Here is a 16,478-nt window from a genome sequence, read left to right as displayed (position 1 = left end):
AGTGCATTACCTGTGCAAGTAATAGAAAAGCGTTTTATTGCGTATTTTTCTATAAACATTTAAAGAAGCGCGAGATGTTCACAGAGTGTGCTTCAAAATAAAATGGTAGACATAAATACAATGTCCGAACTATGAGACATGAGAAAGATGTGAAGATATCTATCCAGCTGTCGGTTCAGAATTATCTGCATTCTTGGCAGGCTTTGGGTTCAGCGATAGCGGGGGGAAAGCAAATAGAAATTAGTAAGAGGGGGCGCAACCCACAGCTTCATTTCAAAGAGAACTTTCGCAGCATCCATCCGTCCATCCGAGTGTGAGCTATGTAAAAAGAAGTCGCGTCTTCTTGTCGCTGCATGCATCACTCCTGTTATCTGTATTGTCACGATGAAATTAAACGATGAAACGTGAGTAGTGGAGCACGCCGCTTTAGGTACATGCGGTGGCTGTTTAACCCTGTCCGCGGTAAACTGTTGCACATGCGCAGTTAGGTTGCGGAGTTCGCGGTCTGCACGTGATGTCCTCGATGGTCGCTCAATGTATCAGAATTATCAAATCAAGCCAGAGAAGGCAGTGCAAACATTTGCTTTCCCACTGCGTTCGGTTTGCGTGTCTCATACAGGGCAAAACTGCGCAGTTATCAACAAGTGAACAATGTTTGATGTCCCTAAAGCAACGCGCGTTCAATGACTGGTTTAGGTTAGTGTAGAGCTGAAGCGTTGCGAAGAACTTTCTTTTTGTGTAAACAGGGCCTACGGGTAAATGAAATGCTGAATTTGACATCACATTATCGTGCTAGAAGTATTCAGATGTGGGGATTGTGCATCTTTTGACATATCTAAGACTGAAAAAACGAAAGAAAGATCAATACGTAGTCTTTCCGTTGCAGTGCTCAGTGTGGACACTGCAAGGAATATTCAACGTGATATGTTCAGGCAAACTAATGCATCGTCAACTTGCAGCTATACCGAAACTACATCCATAGTGAAATGTGCTCTATTTCTGCCTTTCTGTTTAGTGAAGATCAGTTTGCTACGTAATAAATATAGTTGATTGTCAAGTAGTTTGGAAAGCGTCAAACGCGCTTCAAGGGCTTTCTCTTCCCTCTCCAAGCATGTGCACAAAGATCAACAACATAGGAGCGACCATCAGCGGCTCTGGAAGCGAGAGACATTTCTCAAGGGACGAGACGAGAACAAGCTTTCCAGGTGGGTGGTGGTGAGTTCGACACTGCCATTCTTGTAAATGGCTGTCATAGTGCTTATATGTCTTCCTTTTTCCCTCGAACAGTAACGGAATGGAACAGCCTACCCTATAACAAACTTCTCAGCACTGACTCAATAGCGTCTATTACTATCTAATATTAGTGCTTGTTCTTACGAAATCTCGTTTCAATTTGTATCGTTGTGCAATATTTATTGATTTGCGGGTTGTAGTAATATTGAATTATGCACTCCTCCTTTTTTTTCTATTACATTTCCTGTGCTTTGAAATTGTGCTTGTGAAACAGCGTTTCAATTTGTATCTGCCACTCTCTATGCATTATTTAGAGGGGCTTTACTCATTATGCAATTGTACTTTCTATTACATTTTTTCCGGAGCTTTTTTTTTACTCCTTCGTCAATCTATTGTGTTTTCTTTTTGTAAGTACCTTTCCCCTCCTGCCTGGGCCTTCTAAGGCCTGCAGTATTCCAAAATAAATAAAATAAAATATAAATATAGATTAGTTTCGCCGGAGGCGACATATCGAGGGTGTACTGTGAATTTCTTAGAGCTGGTTGTCAGCACGTTGGCTGAAACAAGCAATGCAGGTCGGTCGTACCAGAAGTTGTTTCACGTGATGTCTACGACAGTCTTCTAAAGCTTATTAAACTAAATGTAAACTTAACGAATCTCGGGGAATAACTTTTGCTGCAGTGCGACATATCTGAAAGCTACTCGGGATAGTGATAGGCAAGGTAATTTAAAAGTAGTTTCCCTTTGTGAAATTTAGAAATTCTGCTACGCGTGAAGGACGTCTCGCTGGGTGTTTCTATGATTACCATATTGTTCCCCCATGGTTAAACGAATTCAATCTATAGGTAAATTTAATCTTTAAGGTTGCAGCTTGAGCCCCCTCGCACCACCAAGAGACTGGCGCATCTTGAATGAGCGATCCGACAAGCGGATGCCCGTGACGGATATACCGGTATTTTGTCGCACAAATACACATCAATGAAAAAAAAACCATGTAACGCCTTCCGAAAGATTTAATACACATGGATACAATCCAGAAATCTTTTCATGACGGAAGGTCATTTGAGACAATAAGACATACTATATATACAATTCGCACAATATTTAACAATTTCTGAGCACAAGGACTACAATTGTAACGACATAGCAGTGTCAGTTCACAATGCGATGGTTTATTTACTTATCAAAGCATGCCTTGTGCCATTGTTTTCATTTATTTTTCGGCGGCACAATAAAGGATTATTGGGTAATAAATTATCAGCCGCAGAAGTAACACCAGAGTAAGTAGGAACGGTGTGGATTAAGTTATTGAGCAGCTGATAAGGTATATGACAAATAAATATTAATATGGAAAATGCACAGCGTAGGCTGTGTAGTTTTAGAAATAGCGTCTTTGCGTACCCAAAAGGTCTCACCCTTTTTGCGGTGTTATGTACCCCATTTTCGTTCCTTGTATAACTTTTTGCGTCGTTTTCCAATCCGCATGGCTTGTTTGAAGCTTGCCTTACTTCTCGTCGCTCGCTTCCCTTCTTTTCGGCGAGCTTGTTCCTGAAACTTGCCTCACTGCCACCTCGCCTCGTATTAGCTCGTGATAAATTTTGCCAGCTGAATACCTCGTGCATCTAGGTATTCGATGCACAAGGTGCTCAGTTCAGGTACTCAGGTATTCAGAGGTGTTGAACACAACGTTCATGAAGGTGCGCCCCTCCACTATAGAACAAGGGCGAACATTTGTTCGAATTAGTCAGTTACGCCGAATGAAGTAGTTAAGCGCGCTTTTTCTCGTAGTTTGTAGCGACTGCACTTGGCTGCCCGTGCGCCTGAGGAGTACGCCGGTGGCGCGCTTTATTTTGGAGGTAACCTGCGCCGGATTCAAGCTTGGAATGAGAGATGGCTCGGCCCGTTGCGTGTGCCGTCTCCCCGAGCGCCTCGTGTTGTTTCCGTTGGTGCGTGTGCGGTGGAAAGTACGCCTCCTTCTCAGCCTCGGACGTGTTCCGGCGAAGTACCGATGAGCGACATGCTCGGTGTTGGCTTTGTCATTGGTGCTCACGCCGCGTTTGTAGCCGTTGCAAACTGCGACGTCTGCAGCCGCGGTGGAGGCGAGCTCGACGCCTGTTTTGTCTTATTTCTCGTTGTCGCCGGGATGTTCCGTATGAAGTCCAAAAGCCATATGAATGAGCGATTCGAACGTCGTGAGTAACGGCTTGATGCGCATTATCTTCCAAGCGTTCAATATTCAGCTTAGGTGGAGGTCACGTGATCAAACGCGCGCTTTGGAGGGATAGCGCGCGTCTTCTCCTCTATCGCTGCGCAGCTTTGTTCTTTAGGAAAATAAAAAGTTCACAAATGGAAGCCGAATTAAGTGTCGTCAAATAATTAATATCGACGGTAGCAATGTTTCGACAAGACTTGACTGCTTTTCACTTCTCATGACGAAGACAAATTCACTATTCGAAACGCTGACTCTCGCATCATTCCTTGTTCCATCACTGCTAATCACTTTGTTCTTCACGATGCTCACAGTCGGCATGGCTGCAGAATAACGACTTGGCGAGTTATGCCGCAATAACTGCATTTAAGCATCGTGTTTAAGAGCGTAAATCGAGAGCATTCAAAGATCCCTGACTTGCTTCTCACGCTTCCCGGCAAATGTATCGCATGAAACGATAACGCTTACCGGCAAATGCTATCGACGAATGCATGAAGGCGAGCACTCTGGTAGAAACGTGGCCTCTTGCGTGGGCCGAAGATGCGCGGAGGCGAGCGCGATTTGGATGGCGTTACAAGGAACCGAGCTAGCCATTGTATGAATGGTAGAAACACTTGAAACACTAGAAAGTCAGTATTTGAGTTTCTGCGTAACATAGGGCCCTATAACGTAAAACTACTCCAATATGTTTCTATTCCAATTTCCTGACGTCAAATTTGCGTAACCACCGACGCAAGCATCGGGCGGTCACCCGCAGTGTTGTCTGAACAGACCAATCAAACGCTCTCCTCGTTCATAGGAGGTCACTTTTGTTTGCTTGAAAAACGAATAACATTGCCTACACTGAGCGGCTTGTCGTATTTAATTGGCTGACATGAGGCGAGGAGAACCTTTAAGTGGAGATGGATTCACTGGGGCAGAGCAAGTGCACTGAAAATCGATAACCGGATGAAGAGGGTGGTGCCGGCGTCTGCGATTGGTCTGCTTTCCCTTACTTAGCTTGTGGTGGCTGGTCGAAAATCGCGGGACGCTAAAATTGACCCTCAGCATAGAAGAGCTGGTAGAATGAGGTAGTAAACGTGCCGAAAGTGCTTGAAAACGTTACATGGCCACGCAAGAAGTTTTATTATACGCCAATACACCCACGCTCTCCGGCAGGTGCGAGTAGCCAGCGTCTCAGCGATCGGCGGCAGCCATCTTTTATTCCATTCGGAACGGGGCAGCCTGCGGCTATTCCGAAAAAAATTAAGTTTTTCGGCATATTAATGCATCTTGATCGCGTACACGTCACTTTGACGCGGTGAGTTTGTGCGGCTTTGTGACGTCGCGTGACAGGCAGGTGAAGTGGGTGCAGCCCGATAACTTTTTACCAATAGCAAGGGCTAATGGCGAAAATGGGTCGAATCAGAAATAACTGTTTTTATTTTTCTGTCAAATCATGCATAATCAGTGTGTACGCATCATATCAGATGGGGACGTATTGCAGTTTTCGTGACGTCTCGTGACAGACAGGTGAAGTGGGGGGTGGTCGAAAAAAGTTTTTGACCAATCGCGGAGGGCTGATAGCAGAATTTGAATAGAAAAGTTGGAATAGTTTTACGTTATAGCGCCCATAGTTACGTTTTCTCGTATATTCAAGGGCACTATAACGTAACACTATTCCAAACGTTTCTATTCCAATTCTACCATCAGCTCTCTGAGATTGGTGAAAACATTTTTGGACCACCCCCACTTTACCTGTATGTCACGCGACGTCACGAAAACCGTGATAGCTCCCCATCTAATATAACGTCCACAAACTGATCATGCATGATTTGACCGAACAAAAGAAAGTTATTTATGATTCGACGCCTTTTCATCATTAGCCCTCGGCTATTCGTCAAGAGTTTTCGGGCTGCAGACACTTCCCCTGCCTGTCACGCAACGTCAGAAAACCGCAAAAACTCACCACGTCAAAGTGGCGGGTACGCTTTAAAGATACATTAATATGCAGAACAAAACTGAAGTTTCTTCTGAATAGCCGGAGGCTGTCCCGTTCCGAAAGGAATAGAGTATGGCTGCCACCAATCGCTCAGGCACTGGCTACTCGCAGTTGCCGGAGAGCATGGGTTTAGTTGCCCGTAATAAAACTTCTTGCGTGGCCCTGTAACGTTTTCGAGCCATTTCGACACGTTTACGGCCTCGTTCTGGCAACTCTTCTTTGATGAGGATCCGTTTTAGCGTCATTCTTAAGCTTCCGTTGCATGCCGCCGCGATTGTTCACGAGCCACCGCAAGATATGTAAAGGAAAGCGGACCAATCGCAGACGCCGACACCGCCCTCTTTATCCGGTTATCAATTTCCAGTGCAGTGGCTCCGACCAATCGATTCCCTCTCCACTTGAGGGTGCTCCTCGCCACTTTCGAGCCAATTAGATCAAGCTGCTCAGTGTAGGCAATGTTATTCGTTTTTCAAGTAAACAGAAGTGACTTTGGAAAGATTGGTTGCGCTTTGTAGACGATCACAAGGAAGAAGACAGGACAGGCGCAAGCTAACAACTGAGGTTTATTCGAGGAAAACACTTAAATATCAGACCATTCCAGCGCAGGCGCATCAGGGTATCAGCAGCAGAAAAGAAGAAAAAACACAAAATCAGCAAAAACCAATGGCGTGGCTCAGCTAAACATATTGTCTAGGAAACGTGCCTCCCTATTGTAAAGCATGACCGATGTGTCACTGATGCATGCTTGTCCCTTCTTTTTTTATAATGTGTCTCTAGAAGTGCTCGTGCTTTTTCGTTATTAACGCGATAGCGTTAAGGAGCTCGTGTCGCAGAAAAGCCGGTGTCGTCGGCGTTGGTGTCGGCGTCCGCGGCGTTGGCCGTGAGCGATAAATCACGGCAGGCACTTCATAAATAAAAAGCAACTTCCAAGATGGGCTGGGTGGGAATCGAACCAGGATCTCCGGAGTGTGAGACGGGGACGTTACCACTGAGCCACGAGTTCGATGCTTCAAAGCGGTACAAAAGCGCCTCTAGTGAACGCGGTGTTACCTTAGAAACGAGCTGCTTCTAGGCTCAGGCGTGCGTCGCTTGCTCAGGCGCACATTTCGTTGTCGCGCCGAACGCTGCGTTGCTCGACGCTCACCGCGTCCGATGCGGGGCGCGTAGTCGCTGCGCCGTAGCCCATGGTCTTACACCCCTTGGCGGGTCGACGGGAACGCTGTCGCGTTCCACTCTTGAAGGCGAAGCTTAAGCGTCCTCCAATTTTTGCACTTGCGCAGGATCTCATCCTGGTTGAGCAGAGGCCTGCATTTATGATCTAAGCAATGGATGGGTAAATGACGTTGCTCTCGGTTTATAATTGTCCTTTCGTGTTCTCGGATTCGCACATTCAAGCAACGGCCCGTCTGGCCTATGTACGTTTTGCCGCATGTCAGGGGAATCTGATAAATTGCACTGATATTGCACTTGCGCAGGTGAAGATCCTGCGCAAGTGCAATAACGAGAAAGCACGAGCACTTCACTTCTAGAGGCATATTATATAAAAAAGGGACAAGCATGCATCAGTGACACATCAGTCATGCTGTTCAATAGGGAGGCACGGTTCCTAGATATGTTCAGCTGAGCCACGCCATTGGTTTTTCTGATTTTGTGTTTTTTATTCTTTCCTGCTGCTGATACCCTGATGCGCCTGCGCTGGCATGGTCTGATATTTAGCTGTTTTCCTCGAATAAACCTCAGTTGTTAGTTTCCGCCTGTCCTGTCTTCTTCCTTGTGATCGTGTACAAAGCTCAACCAATCTTTCCAAATACAATGAACCAACTTGGCCAAGAACGCATTCTGCTAAACCGAAGTGACGTCCTATGAACGAGGAGAGCGTTTGATTGGTCTGTTGAGACAACCCTGTCAGTGACCGCCCGACGCTTGCGTTGGTGGTTGGTGGAATAAAAACATATTGGAATAGTTTTACGTTATAGGGCCCCAAATTACAATGCGACGCTATCATGTCTGTAGGTTGTGAACTGGTGTTTTTCTCTTGCGTATATTTGATGAAGCGATATGCGGATTACGAGTTTGAATGTTTCTTAATGCGATATTCGATTTTTACGCTTTAGGAAGCGGATCAGCCCGGCCTTGCAGCGCGGACATTTTATAATTTACTGCGAAGGTCGTAATTATCAGACGCTCTTGGACTTCACACCAGCAATTTTTGGCCGTGTGCCAGAGCCGCAATCAGAAGAATTGCAGTCATACTTACAGTTCCGCAATAGCAGCATAAGTGTCTCGTCAAGTTCCTTTTAGCTATCACAGAGTTTCAGCGGTTGTGCTTACGAACATTCGCAGCAATCAATCGCATTCTGCGTCACAGGGAACTTTTTGAGGAGGAAGCTAGTAACAACCAGACTGGCAATCAAATTCTCTAGCGTAGGGCATATACACATAGCTAAAATACGGAACGCTTTACTCGGAGAAACCATAGCATTGGTGAAAACACATTGCGAGGAGATATTCCGAATGCTGTAGGCGTCATTGTAAGGCGGGGCTCTTCCCAAAGGACAAAAAAGAAAAGCGTTTATACGATTGGGAGGATAATGCCGCCTATGAAACGTTTACGCAGGGATAGAGCGTTCGGCGGCTGTGTAAACAGGGCCATACGTGGCCGAATGTAGCATTCAACGCCACAGCTGAGTTGCGATGTTCCTACTGGACGGATTTTTCACCACTGAGAGGATGGCGGAAAGCTAGTGAACAGGATTGACAGCTTATAAATTTTGCATGGCGCAAATATCAAAATGCCTAATTAACAGTCTGCTATTGTCATTTTTAGGAGTGTATGGTTCATCGGCCAAACTGCAATTTATGCATCTAAACAACTCGGTTCATTGATCTTTTCTGAGTCGTAACAATCTGTGAGCAGCTGTGTCTTTGATGATAAAATATGTCTTAGTGTTTAAGTAATAGTAATTACATGTTATTCGCATTTCGTACTTTGCAGAAAAGCCAGTCGAAGTGGATCTGCGAAACCGGGCAGCTCGGGAGCGAACAGCAGGCAGGGCCGCAGAAACGGGCGCCTGAAGACTACAGCCTTCCGTCTACCTTCCGCGAGGGTGAATGCCATCGCTGATGGTAGACGCGGTCCGGGTGAAACCGAAGCGAACAGTGGTTGTGTCTGAAGTCACGCGCGGATCCCGAAGTCTGGCCTTGCACAGGTTAGTTTAAAGTCACGCCTGCCGATAACAGTAGGTTCAACTTGGCCACCCTGAAACTTCTTCGATGTTCTGGTACGAGAGCCATGTTGTTGCTGTGTCCCGTAAAATCGTGTTGGTCACCTGCCTGGATGTTATATTTTTCTTGATCAATTTTTGTATGCGTCTCACATCTACTTTGTCCCCCCCATCACCATAACCCTTTTTTACTCGAAATGAATGGCATGTTAGTTTCGTAAGGTAAAGCTGGGTTCAGTATCATTGAAATACTATAGAAATAAAGCATTTCTTTGATAGTCCAACTGTAATGGACAAGGCGTAGTAAAATATCACATAATTGAGTGTGTCCATTATATTTTGTTACCCCAGCCAGCAATTCAGAAACAATAATTATGTGGTTTATTCTCCGGAAACAGCACAGATGATTATCAAGGACGGCAAAATTATAGAACCAGCCCAAGAGCGTAAATCTTACGGAACATTCGGAAGTATGAAAGCTATGTGAAGTGTCCCGCTGACATTACATACTCTGTCAAAACTCATCGATTATTTAATGACCTTGTTTTATCTCCCAAAGAAGCACAGCATCGACAAGGGGTCGGGGTAAGGGGTCGGGTCGACAGTAAAAGATTCGCAGAATTTAAAAACGATACAACATCGGAATAGTTTTTTGTGGCGTCAAAAAGTGCCTACAGAGCTGACTAATTGCTGCCTTTGACGTCAGACGGGCATGTCGGTTACGTAGCGATGTGGGAAAGGCGATTACATTGTAATCTTTATAGTTCACTAAAAGAAAGAAAGTGGCCGCATGCATGCAGTGTTTAGGGTACTAAGGGAAATTATTGATACCGTGAGCGTGTACAATGGGGCTAGTGTCGGTATTAGCAATAAAGCGTCACCGTGATATTAAGCTCGAAAATGTGCTTGCGGCGTTTTCTAGTGCATAGTTGCTTTTCAAAACTACCAGAAATAAACTAATCAACGAAACATTTCCTGATTTTGTCTTCATGTAAAGCACGCTTGTGTTGTGTTATGTTAAACGAAAGAAAAGAAAACATGAGGCAGAAACCACCGAAAATAATCAATGTCAGCGATAGCTTTTTTCTATGACATACTGCATATACGCATGCTATTCGTGAATCGGGAGATATTACGGGCACGTCAGCAGACGTACGAAGGGCCAATTTCACTGCCAAAAACAATGCAAAATGACACCACGACATGGTATGTCTTGTTTGAATCACATCACTCCAGTTGAATCAACGTAGCCGCCGCCACTATCTCTAATCCATAGTATTCTGGCTGCAACGTCGTTGCAGTGGCTATCTGTCAAGCGTCTGCACTCGACGCGGAAGTGTGTGGTGCGATTGTGGTACTGTCATTTAATATATTTAAGGCTACATAGCTATGATTATCTAGGCATTCCGGGAGACTGGCCGCGGTATGTGGTCTATCGGCCACATACACAGTGGCGCATATTGTCTGTTTGGGAAGACAGCACCCAGCACAACAGCTACCAGCCCATCTTGACTTCCTTTCCATATACAGCTAGCGACTTACGAAAAGCTATCACTTTACAATTGTTTCTGTTAAATGGATGACGAATGAAAATGGTCTGGGTCAAGGTTACTGTGATAACCGCGTAGCGCTGGTCGATACTCCACTCACATTGAGTTTGGCCTGGACTGATTCAGCAAGGCTCGCATGCCAGGTAGTGGATCGGGAGTAGCTGACCGTTGTGCCAGGTACCCCATACACGCCCGGCAGTCGTGGCACTCACAGCCACCCTGCATCTCGGGTGCCGGTCTCGTTCCTGCTCAGTGGAGCCTTGTTAACTGCCTTGACCGCTGGCTCGGCCACGTCTGATCTCGTTGGCTCGTCGCCAGTACCTCCAGTTCTCCTCGGTCACTTCTCTCGCCGCCACAGGTTTAATTTTCCTGCTAAGCATTCTTTGGCTGTTCCTAGGCACCTCGTCATAGCGGAGCTTGTCTTTCATTGTTCTGGGCGTCTTCAATAAAAAAGAAATTTGCCTGGTGCTGGAATGAAACGCCCCCATCGTAATGCATTAAGTAAGTCGATGCACCTCAGCGACACTGCCACGATTCACTTTTTCTTCGCACGTCTTTCGATTCGCACGCACACTTCTCTCTCGCGCTGACATGAACTAGCCTTTCATACAGAACTCTAGAGCTCATCGCATAACGCGAGCTTGAGCACGTGCACACGCACCTCGTTCCATTTCTCCACGGACTCGCGGGAATGAAATGCGCGAATGAGGGTCAATTTAGCCACTGTACTTCAGTTGCTTATAAAAGCAAGAGCATGTCAGCTTCTACCGTTCTTTCCCCGAAGCTGCTGTAACGTTTCAGGGCGCTGTGTTAGGCTGAACCGCCCAAGTCGTAATGAAGCGGGCTGTAAAGATTATTAGCCAGAAAAAAGTTTGTCGCCATGCCATCGCCTTCATACTTAAGTCGCCGCGGTCATCATCTCGCGTCACACACGTATGTAGCTGCTGCTTTGAGGGCCCCTAAGCAACCTCTGAAAATTTTTGTGTGCATATCTTGAACAAAGAGGCCCATGGCGTCGATAATGCCGCGACGCTAATATCTGGCGAATGCACCAGCGCTACACAAGGAGGGAGCACCAACAGTGAAAATACAATTTGTGAAGGTAGGTTTGACAGTGAAGCTGTAAACAACTAGAATGAGTACCGATTGCGACGTAGCTTGAAATCATTCACATGACGACATTCTTGTGCACTTTTACCTAATTATTAGCCTAAGACGTTTTAATGGTCTGCGACTTGGATTGCGCCGCTGCTTCGTGGACCTACAAGTAGTGGACAGAGAGAAGCGAAATATTCGCCACGTCTGGTATGCACGCTGCTCTTCAGGAGTCCTTACTACACGTGGCCTTCCCATAGCACTGTCCCAACACAAAGCAGTTGCTAGGCGGGTTCTTCTTTTGTGTGGGAAACTGTAGTTACGTCACACCCTTATTGTTTGCTATAGTCAAGCTGCCGTCACCGCGGCAGCTTGCGCGCGAGTAATAGTTACTGGGAAACGTATGCGGGAAGCGCTACATATTTCGCATTGCATGTTGCCGCCGGAGGGCCTTATTATCAATTATGTGAATCGCGTGCTCGTTTTCAGCTTCCTATGTACAGAAATCTAAGCTGTTCTCTATGTGGTATGCGGGATTCCAAGTTCCTAAAATCCCAAAACACTCACCAAAGTGAGTGCTTGTAGTATAGAGAAGAATATTGGTAAAGTACTTCCATAGAGTACTGCGGCCGGGTTACTCCACTGCCGCCAGCGCCCCGTACGGCTGGAAAGGCCGCCAATTTTGGCTTTCATAATTTTGAACGTGTGGTTAAATCTCTTCTTTAATTTCTCTTTCGACAGCGCGTCTCTCGATTCTAGTTTACCTAGCACTTTTAAAATGTTCAACTACGTCGTCTATAGTGGAGCGCAAGAGCTTTAGTGTTAATTTCAATTTTAGGCATGCCGCATATACAGACGTAATGACCTCGTGGATCGCAACCTTTCTGCTGGAAAAAGCGCCAAGATTCTCGAAGAGCCCAAGCAAGGCTGAATTAGCTTATGCAAATCTGAAAAATAATGCTGTGAGAGCTGTTCATATTGCAATCTTCTGCCGTTTTTCAGCCGCGTTTCTCAGTTGTTTACAATAGGATGGCGTGGTTCCGTAAAAAACGTTCTTGCTTACATTGGGAACCGCAAAGAAAAATGACTGGATCACAAACATGATAAAGACAGACCAGAGACACATACCGCACCAAAAGTGTTTTGGCCATAACCAGCAACGCGTCAAGCCCTTGCGAACCGGCCCAGGCCCATGCATCGTGTATGTACAGTGAGGTAAACAGCCTCCACGCAACGATACCAAATGACAAATCGATGCACGTAACGTCACTGGGTGATCGTTTGGGTCGAATTAGTGTGTCGCCGCAAGCGATATATCTGCCACGTAAGCCATGCTTTTTTTCATTCCCGACATATCCACACTCAAATCGCCGACAACGACCACATCGGTAGTGTCATCGCACCTAACCGACGCAGAGTAGCCATGAACCTTATGGGGCTATGAGGCATCGCATTTTCGCTTGCTTACGGGGGTACGGAGCATTGACGATGACTGTTTCTTAAAAAGAACAGAACGCGGGCTTGCTCAGTTTTGTGTCCTTGTAACTAATGCGTCGTGAAGCTGCTGTCTTACTGAACGTACTGCCGTAAATTCATACCCACTTGTTATTTACCGTTGCTTTTCTCATTGCACAGCTGTCGCATTGGTAATAATTTTTTTTTATCTCGACCTTTTATTACATGTCACGTTTCATTCCATTGGATGAAGACCGTTCAAGGGATAGGGCAAGATGTGAGTGAAAAGTCAGAGTATACCAACTCCTCAGGAGGGCGCTACCGACGGCGTCTATTGCCAGCAAAAAAGGCTGTCAAGTAACAGTGAGTTTCCATTGACATTCTTATTGATCTGCTTCTGTTCCTTGGATTTGCCGGGTGTAGCAGGTCGCGTTTTTGGTATTGGTGACGACCAATGATGTTGTTAGACAAACTTGTTATGCTTCGCAATTTGCTGAATGATTGCGCCGTTGAGTAGGTCACGTATACGTGCAGGTATACGCCCTAGAAAGCCGTCGCTTCTTGTCCTTGTCCGTAGTTGCACAGCCAGTGTTAATTTGCACCTGTCAGCAGCATAGTTACCAGATAACCAGATAACGTCGGCTACTGACAGTTTGCATGTAGATATCTGGCATAATAAGTGGCGTCAGCATCCTCCACGGTTCTCGAATGGTTGGGGGGCCGCAGCATCACTTGCTGTTCCAGGTTACATTAGCACATGGTCTGCAGTGACTTCAACGCACCGAAAGTAGCAGTGCTCATTTCATACTAGCCACCCTGGTTCCATCAAAACTTTATATAATAAATATCTGCCCCGTCTCTTCGTGCTTGCTGTTCCCTGTGGCTGTGCTGTTGCGTTGCTGACGTCGACGTCACGAATTCCGTACCGGCTGCTGTACCCACATTTTGGTGGTGGCGAAATGTAAAAGGGTCAACCGCTTTGATTTACGTGCAGGTCAAATAACCACAGTTGGCCAAAGTTTGTGTGGTCTCGTAATCATGTGTGATTTTTTTCGCATAAGACCTTGTAATTCTTTTTATAATTTTTGCACATGGGACGTCATGCGTTGCACACGCACACGCACACGCACGCGCGCGTACGCGCGCAACCACACACACACACACACACACACACACACACACACACACACGCGCACACGCACACAGACACAGACACAGACACACACACACAGTAGTGCTACCCTAGTCAGTCTGGCACGTGGGTGCTTCATACTCGCACGCGTGTCCGGGGCACGTGCAACCCAAGCGGTGACCAGAGGAGTGCAAAAGGTTCTCGTGTCCTCGCGGCGGGGGCCTCATAGCAAATACATTATAATGAAACTGCATTTGCACACACAGCATGGAAAGTGTGTTCCTGGACGCATTACTCTGCTTGCAAATGTTAAAAAATATGCAAACACGTTTTTTTGCGTGAAATTCTCAATTTGGATGTAATACAGTTGTCTGCAGTGGTCTGGTATGTTCATCGTTTGCACATAGCGTTGGGGATTACTAATGGGCGTCGTCTTCTATCTGCATAAAAACTTGAATGTTGCGCACTATCGGCCTGCAGTGCTTCATGGAAACGTCTTGTACCGTTGGGCAAGCCGCACGAGGACAGCCAACCAAGCTCATACAAAGTCATTTTTGCTGGAATTCTTTAGCGACCATCGCCAGGACAAAATACTCCGGCGACCTAACTCGCTATAGATATTCAGCTGCTCATACGGACAACCAAGGTCGCCGCATCATGAGGCGATTCGGTGCAGACGTATGAGTGACCATGAAGTTTGTGAATGTACACAGCACAACTTCCGCGAGTTGAATGTGAAACCATTTTCGATTCCAAGTGATGCATTGTACATTGACAAACTTCATGGTCACTATTATGTCTGCACCGAACCGCCTCATGATGCCGCGACCGTTGTTGTCCGACATTGGCTTACTGTTGCTGTTGTTCGCATCAAAACAACATATAGCGACTAATATACCTGTATATGCAGGGTAGCGCACCCTCGGGTGCCCTTAAATGGAGAAACTTGTGGAAGGGCAGGAGGTATTGAACTTTTTCTCTAAGTAGGCGGATGATTTAAAGTGTTTCAACGCCTTAGTGTTGACACGTAAAATTAGTTCACTTAGTAAGTGCACCTTAGGTGCTACGGACTCGAAACAACGTACGCTGTTTCATCAAATAAGCGCCAAGGCAAGTACCGCTCGCAAAAATTGCCCGTATGAATGCTTATGCGCTGCGCCCGTAAAACGTAGTCGTAGCCTGAGCCTTAGGTTCAGCTGGCGCCTTTGGTGGTAGTACTGTCGATGGCGCCGAAGCACACTGTCCAATGCTCGGCATTGTTTTTAATCAATCCATTTTATTTTAGTTTGACGGCGGACAGAACCATAAAAGCTCGAAGTTGTTTTCTTTTCGTCCCTATCCGCCGATTTTTGTCGCCATGGTGCCGCATTCTCGTCGTTAGGTCGCCATCCCATCCACAGGTCTCAACTTCGAAGAAGGAAAAATGGGAAGAAAAGGAAACATTTTCCAACCCCGGTGGTTTCATCTCAAATCCCAACGGCAATACGCAGATGGCAGGTGGGCGCCGCTAAAGCGCTGGAGTGCAGATTCGGTACTTGGCATGTGCGCTTGATTTTGCTTGCCAGGCAGACTCTGGAGAAAGTGGTATAGTGTCTTTACATGGATTAAGGAATATCAGAGGCGCCATAGTGCAGAAGGCCAGGATACCGCTCTCTGCATAACAAAGAAGACGGTTGTTCCGGAGGATGGCGGTGTCTGGAAGGGTCCGGAATTCTAACAAAGTTCAAAAAGCTTGCTTCAGGTTTAAAGCCTAGGTAAAATCTTGGGTCTCATATGTCAAAACCACGATCAGCATATGAGGCAGGCTGTAGTGGAGAGGGAGTGGGGCGCTGAGGATTATGTTGAACACCTGGAAATTTTTAGCGTGCGTCGAACGTACGACAAACGAGCGTGTTTTTTTTTGCATTTTGCTCTAATCGAAATGCCGTCGTGGCGGCCGAGACTTCACCGGCCAGCCAGAGCCCAGAAGCGATACGCCATAGCAAATGGGATACCGGGGCGGGTGCTTCATGCTTGAATTGAACGTGGTGCAAACATTTTTTTTTTCATGTTGGTTACCGTGAAAGTGCACCATTTACGGTTGACCTGCAGGCTTCGAGCGAGCCTCATTGGGGAATATGGGGGAACCCCAAGCAAACAGCGACGCCGCCCAAAGCCTACAGTGGGGTACCGAAGACTCCAGGTCCCAAGGGGGTGAGGAGCCCGCCAAGAAGGGTACGTTTGTGGTGAGCATCTATATAGGAACTGACTGGCGCGTAGAATTAATTACTCAGTGCTACAGGACATAAGTGAGCACTGCTGGCACAAAGTATTGCAATACAAGGGAGCTATGCAGCAAGGCCCGAGTTTGTCATGGTTCTTGATCAGCGTGAGCTCTCGCGACGCCGTGATATGAATGAGCTGATGTATCCAGACATGAAATTATACCCTCGGCACGCCTCCAATTTCATTGGCTATTCGAGACTCACTCTTAGGTTATCGTAACTTGGACGTTACGTCATGGGTGGTGAAAACGTCACGTGGTTGAACCGTCCGTGCCTACTTTTCATTTATATATCGTTCCACCCAGTGCAGAACGCGCCAGAGCTATACGATAGCT

General features: G+C 46.4%; 1 protein-coding gene across 2 annotated transcripts in view; it reads left to right on the top strand.

Moving 5' to 3' along the window:
• The window catches only part of LOC142584898 (uncharacterized), a 116,723-nt gene extending 107,719 nt beyond the window's left edge, over nucleotides 1–9,004 (top strand). Inside the window, exons 17-18 of one of the 2 annotated variants that reach the window (XM_075695229.1) lie at nucleotides 1,111–1,215; nucleotides 8,419–9,004. In XM_075695229.1, the coding sequence (XP_075551344.1) occupies nucleotides 1,111–1,215; nucleotides 8,419–8,547 (234 nt within the window). In that variant the 3' untranslated portion in view covers nucleotides 8,548–9,004. The remainder of the gene's footprint in view (nucleotides 1–1,110; nucleotides 1,216–8,418) is intronic. The other variant, XM_075695230.1, reaches the window with a different exon arrangement.
• Nucleotides 9,005–16,478: the final 7,474 nt, after the last annotated feature.

This window comes from Dermacentor variabilis, chromosome 6 (genome assembly GCF_050947875.1).
Source record: "Dermacentor variabilis isolate Ectoservices chromosome 6, ASM5094787v1, whole genome shotgun sequence".
In the NCBI taxonomy this organism is placed as follows: domain Eukaryota; kingdom Metazoa; phylum Arthropoda; class Arachnida; order Ixodida; family Ixodidae; genus Dermacentor; species Dermacentor variabilis.
This window is presented reverse-complemented; position numbering and strand designations above follow the sequence as displayed.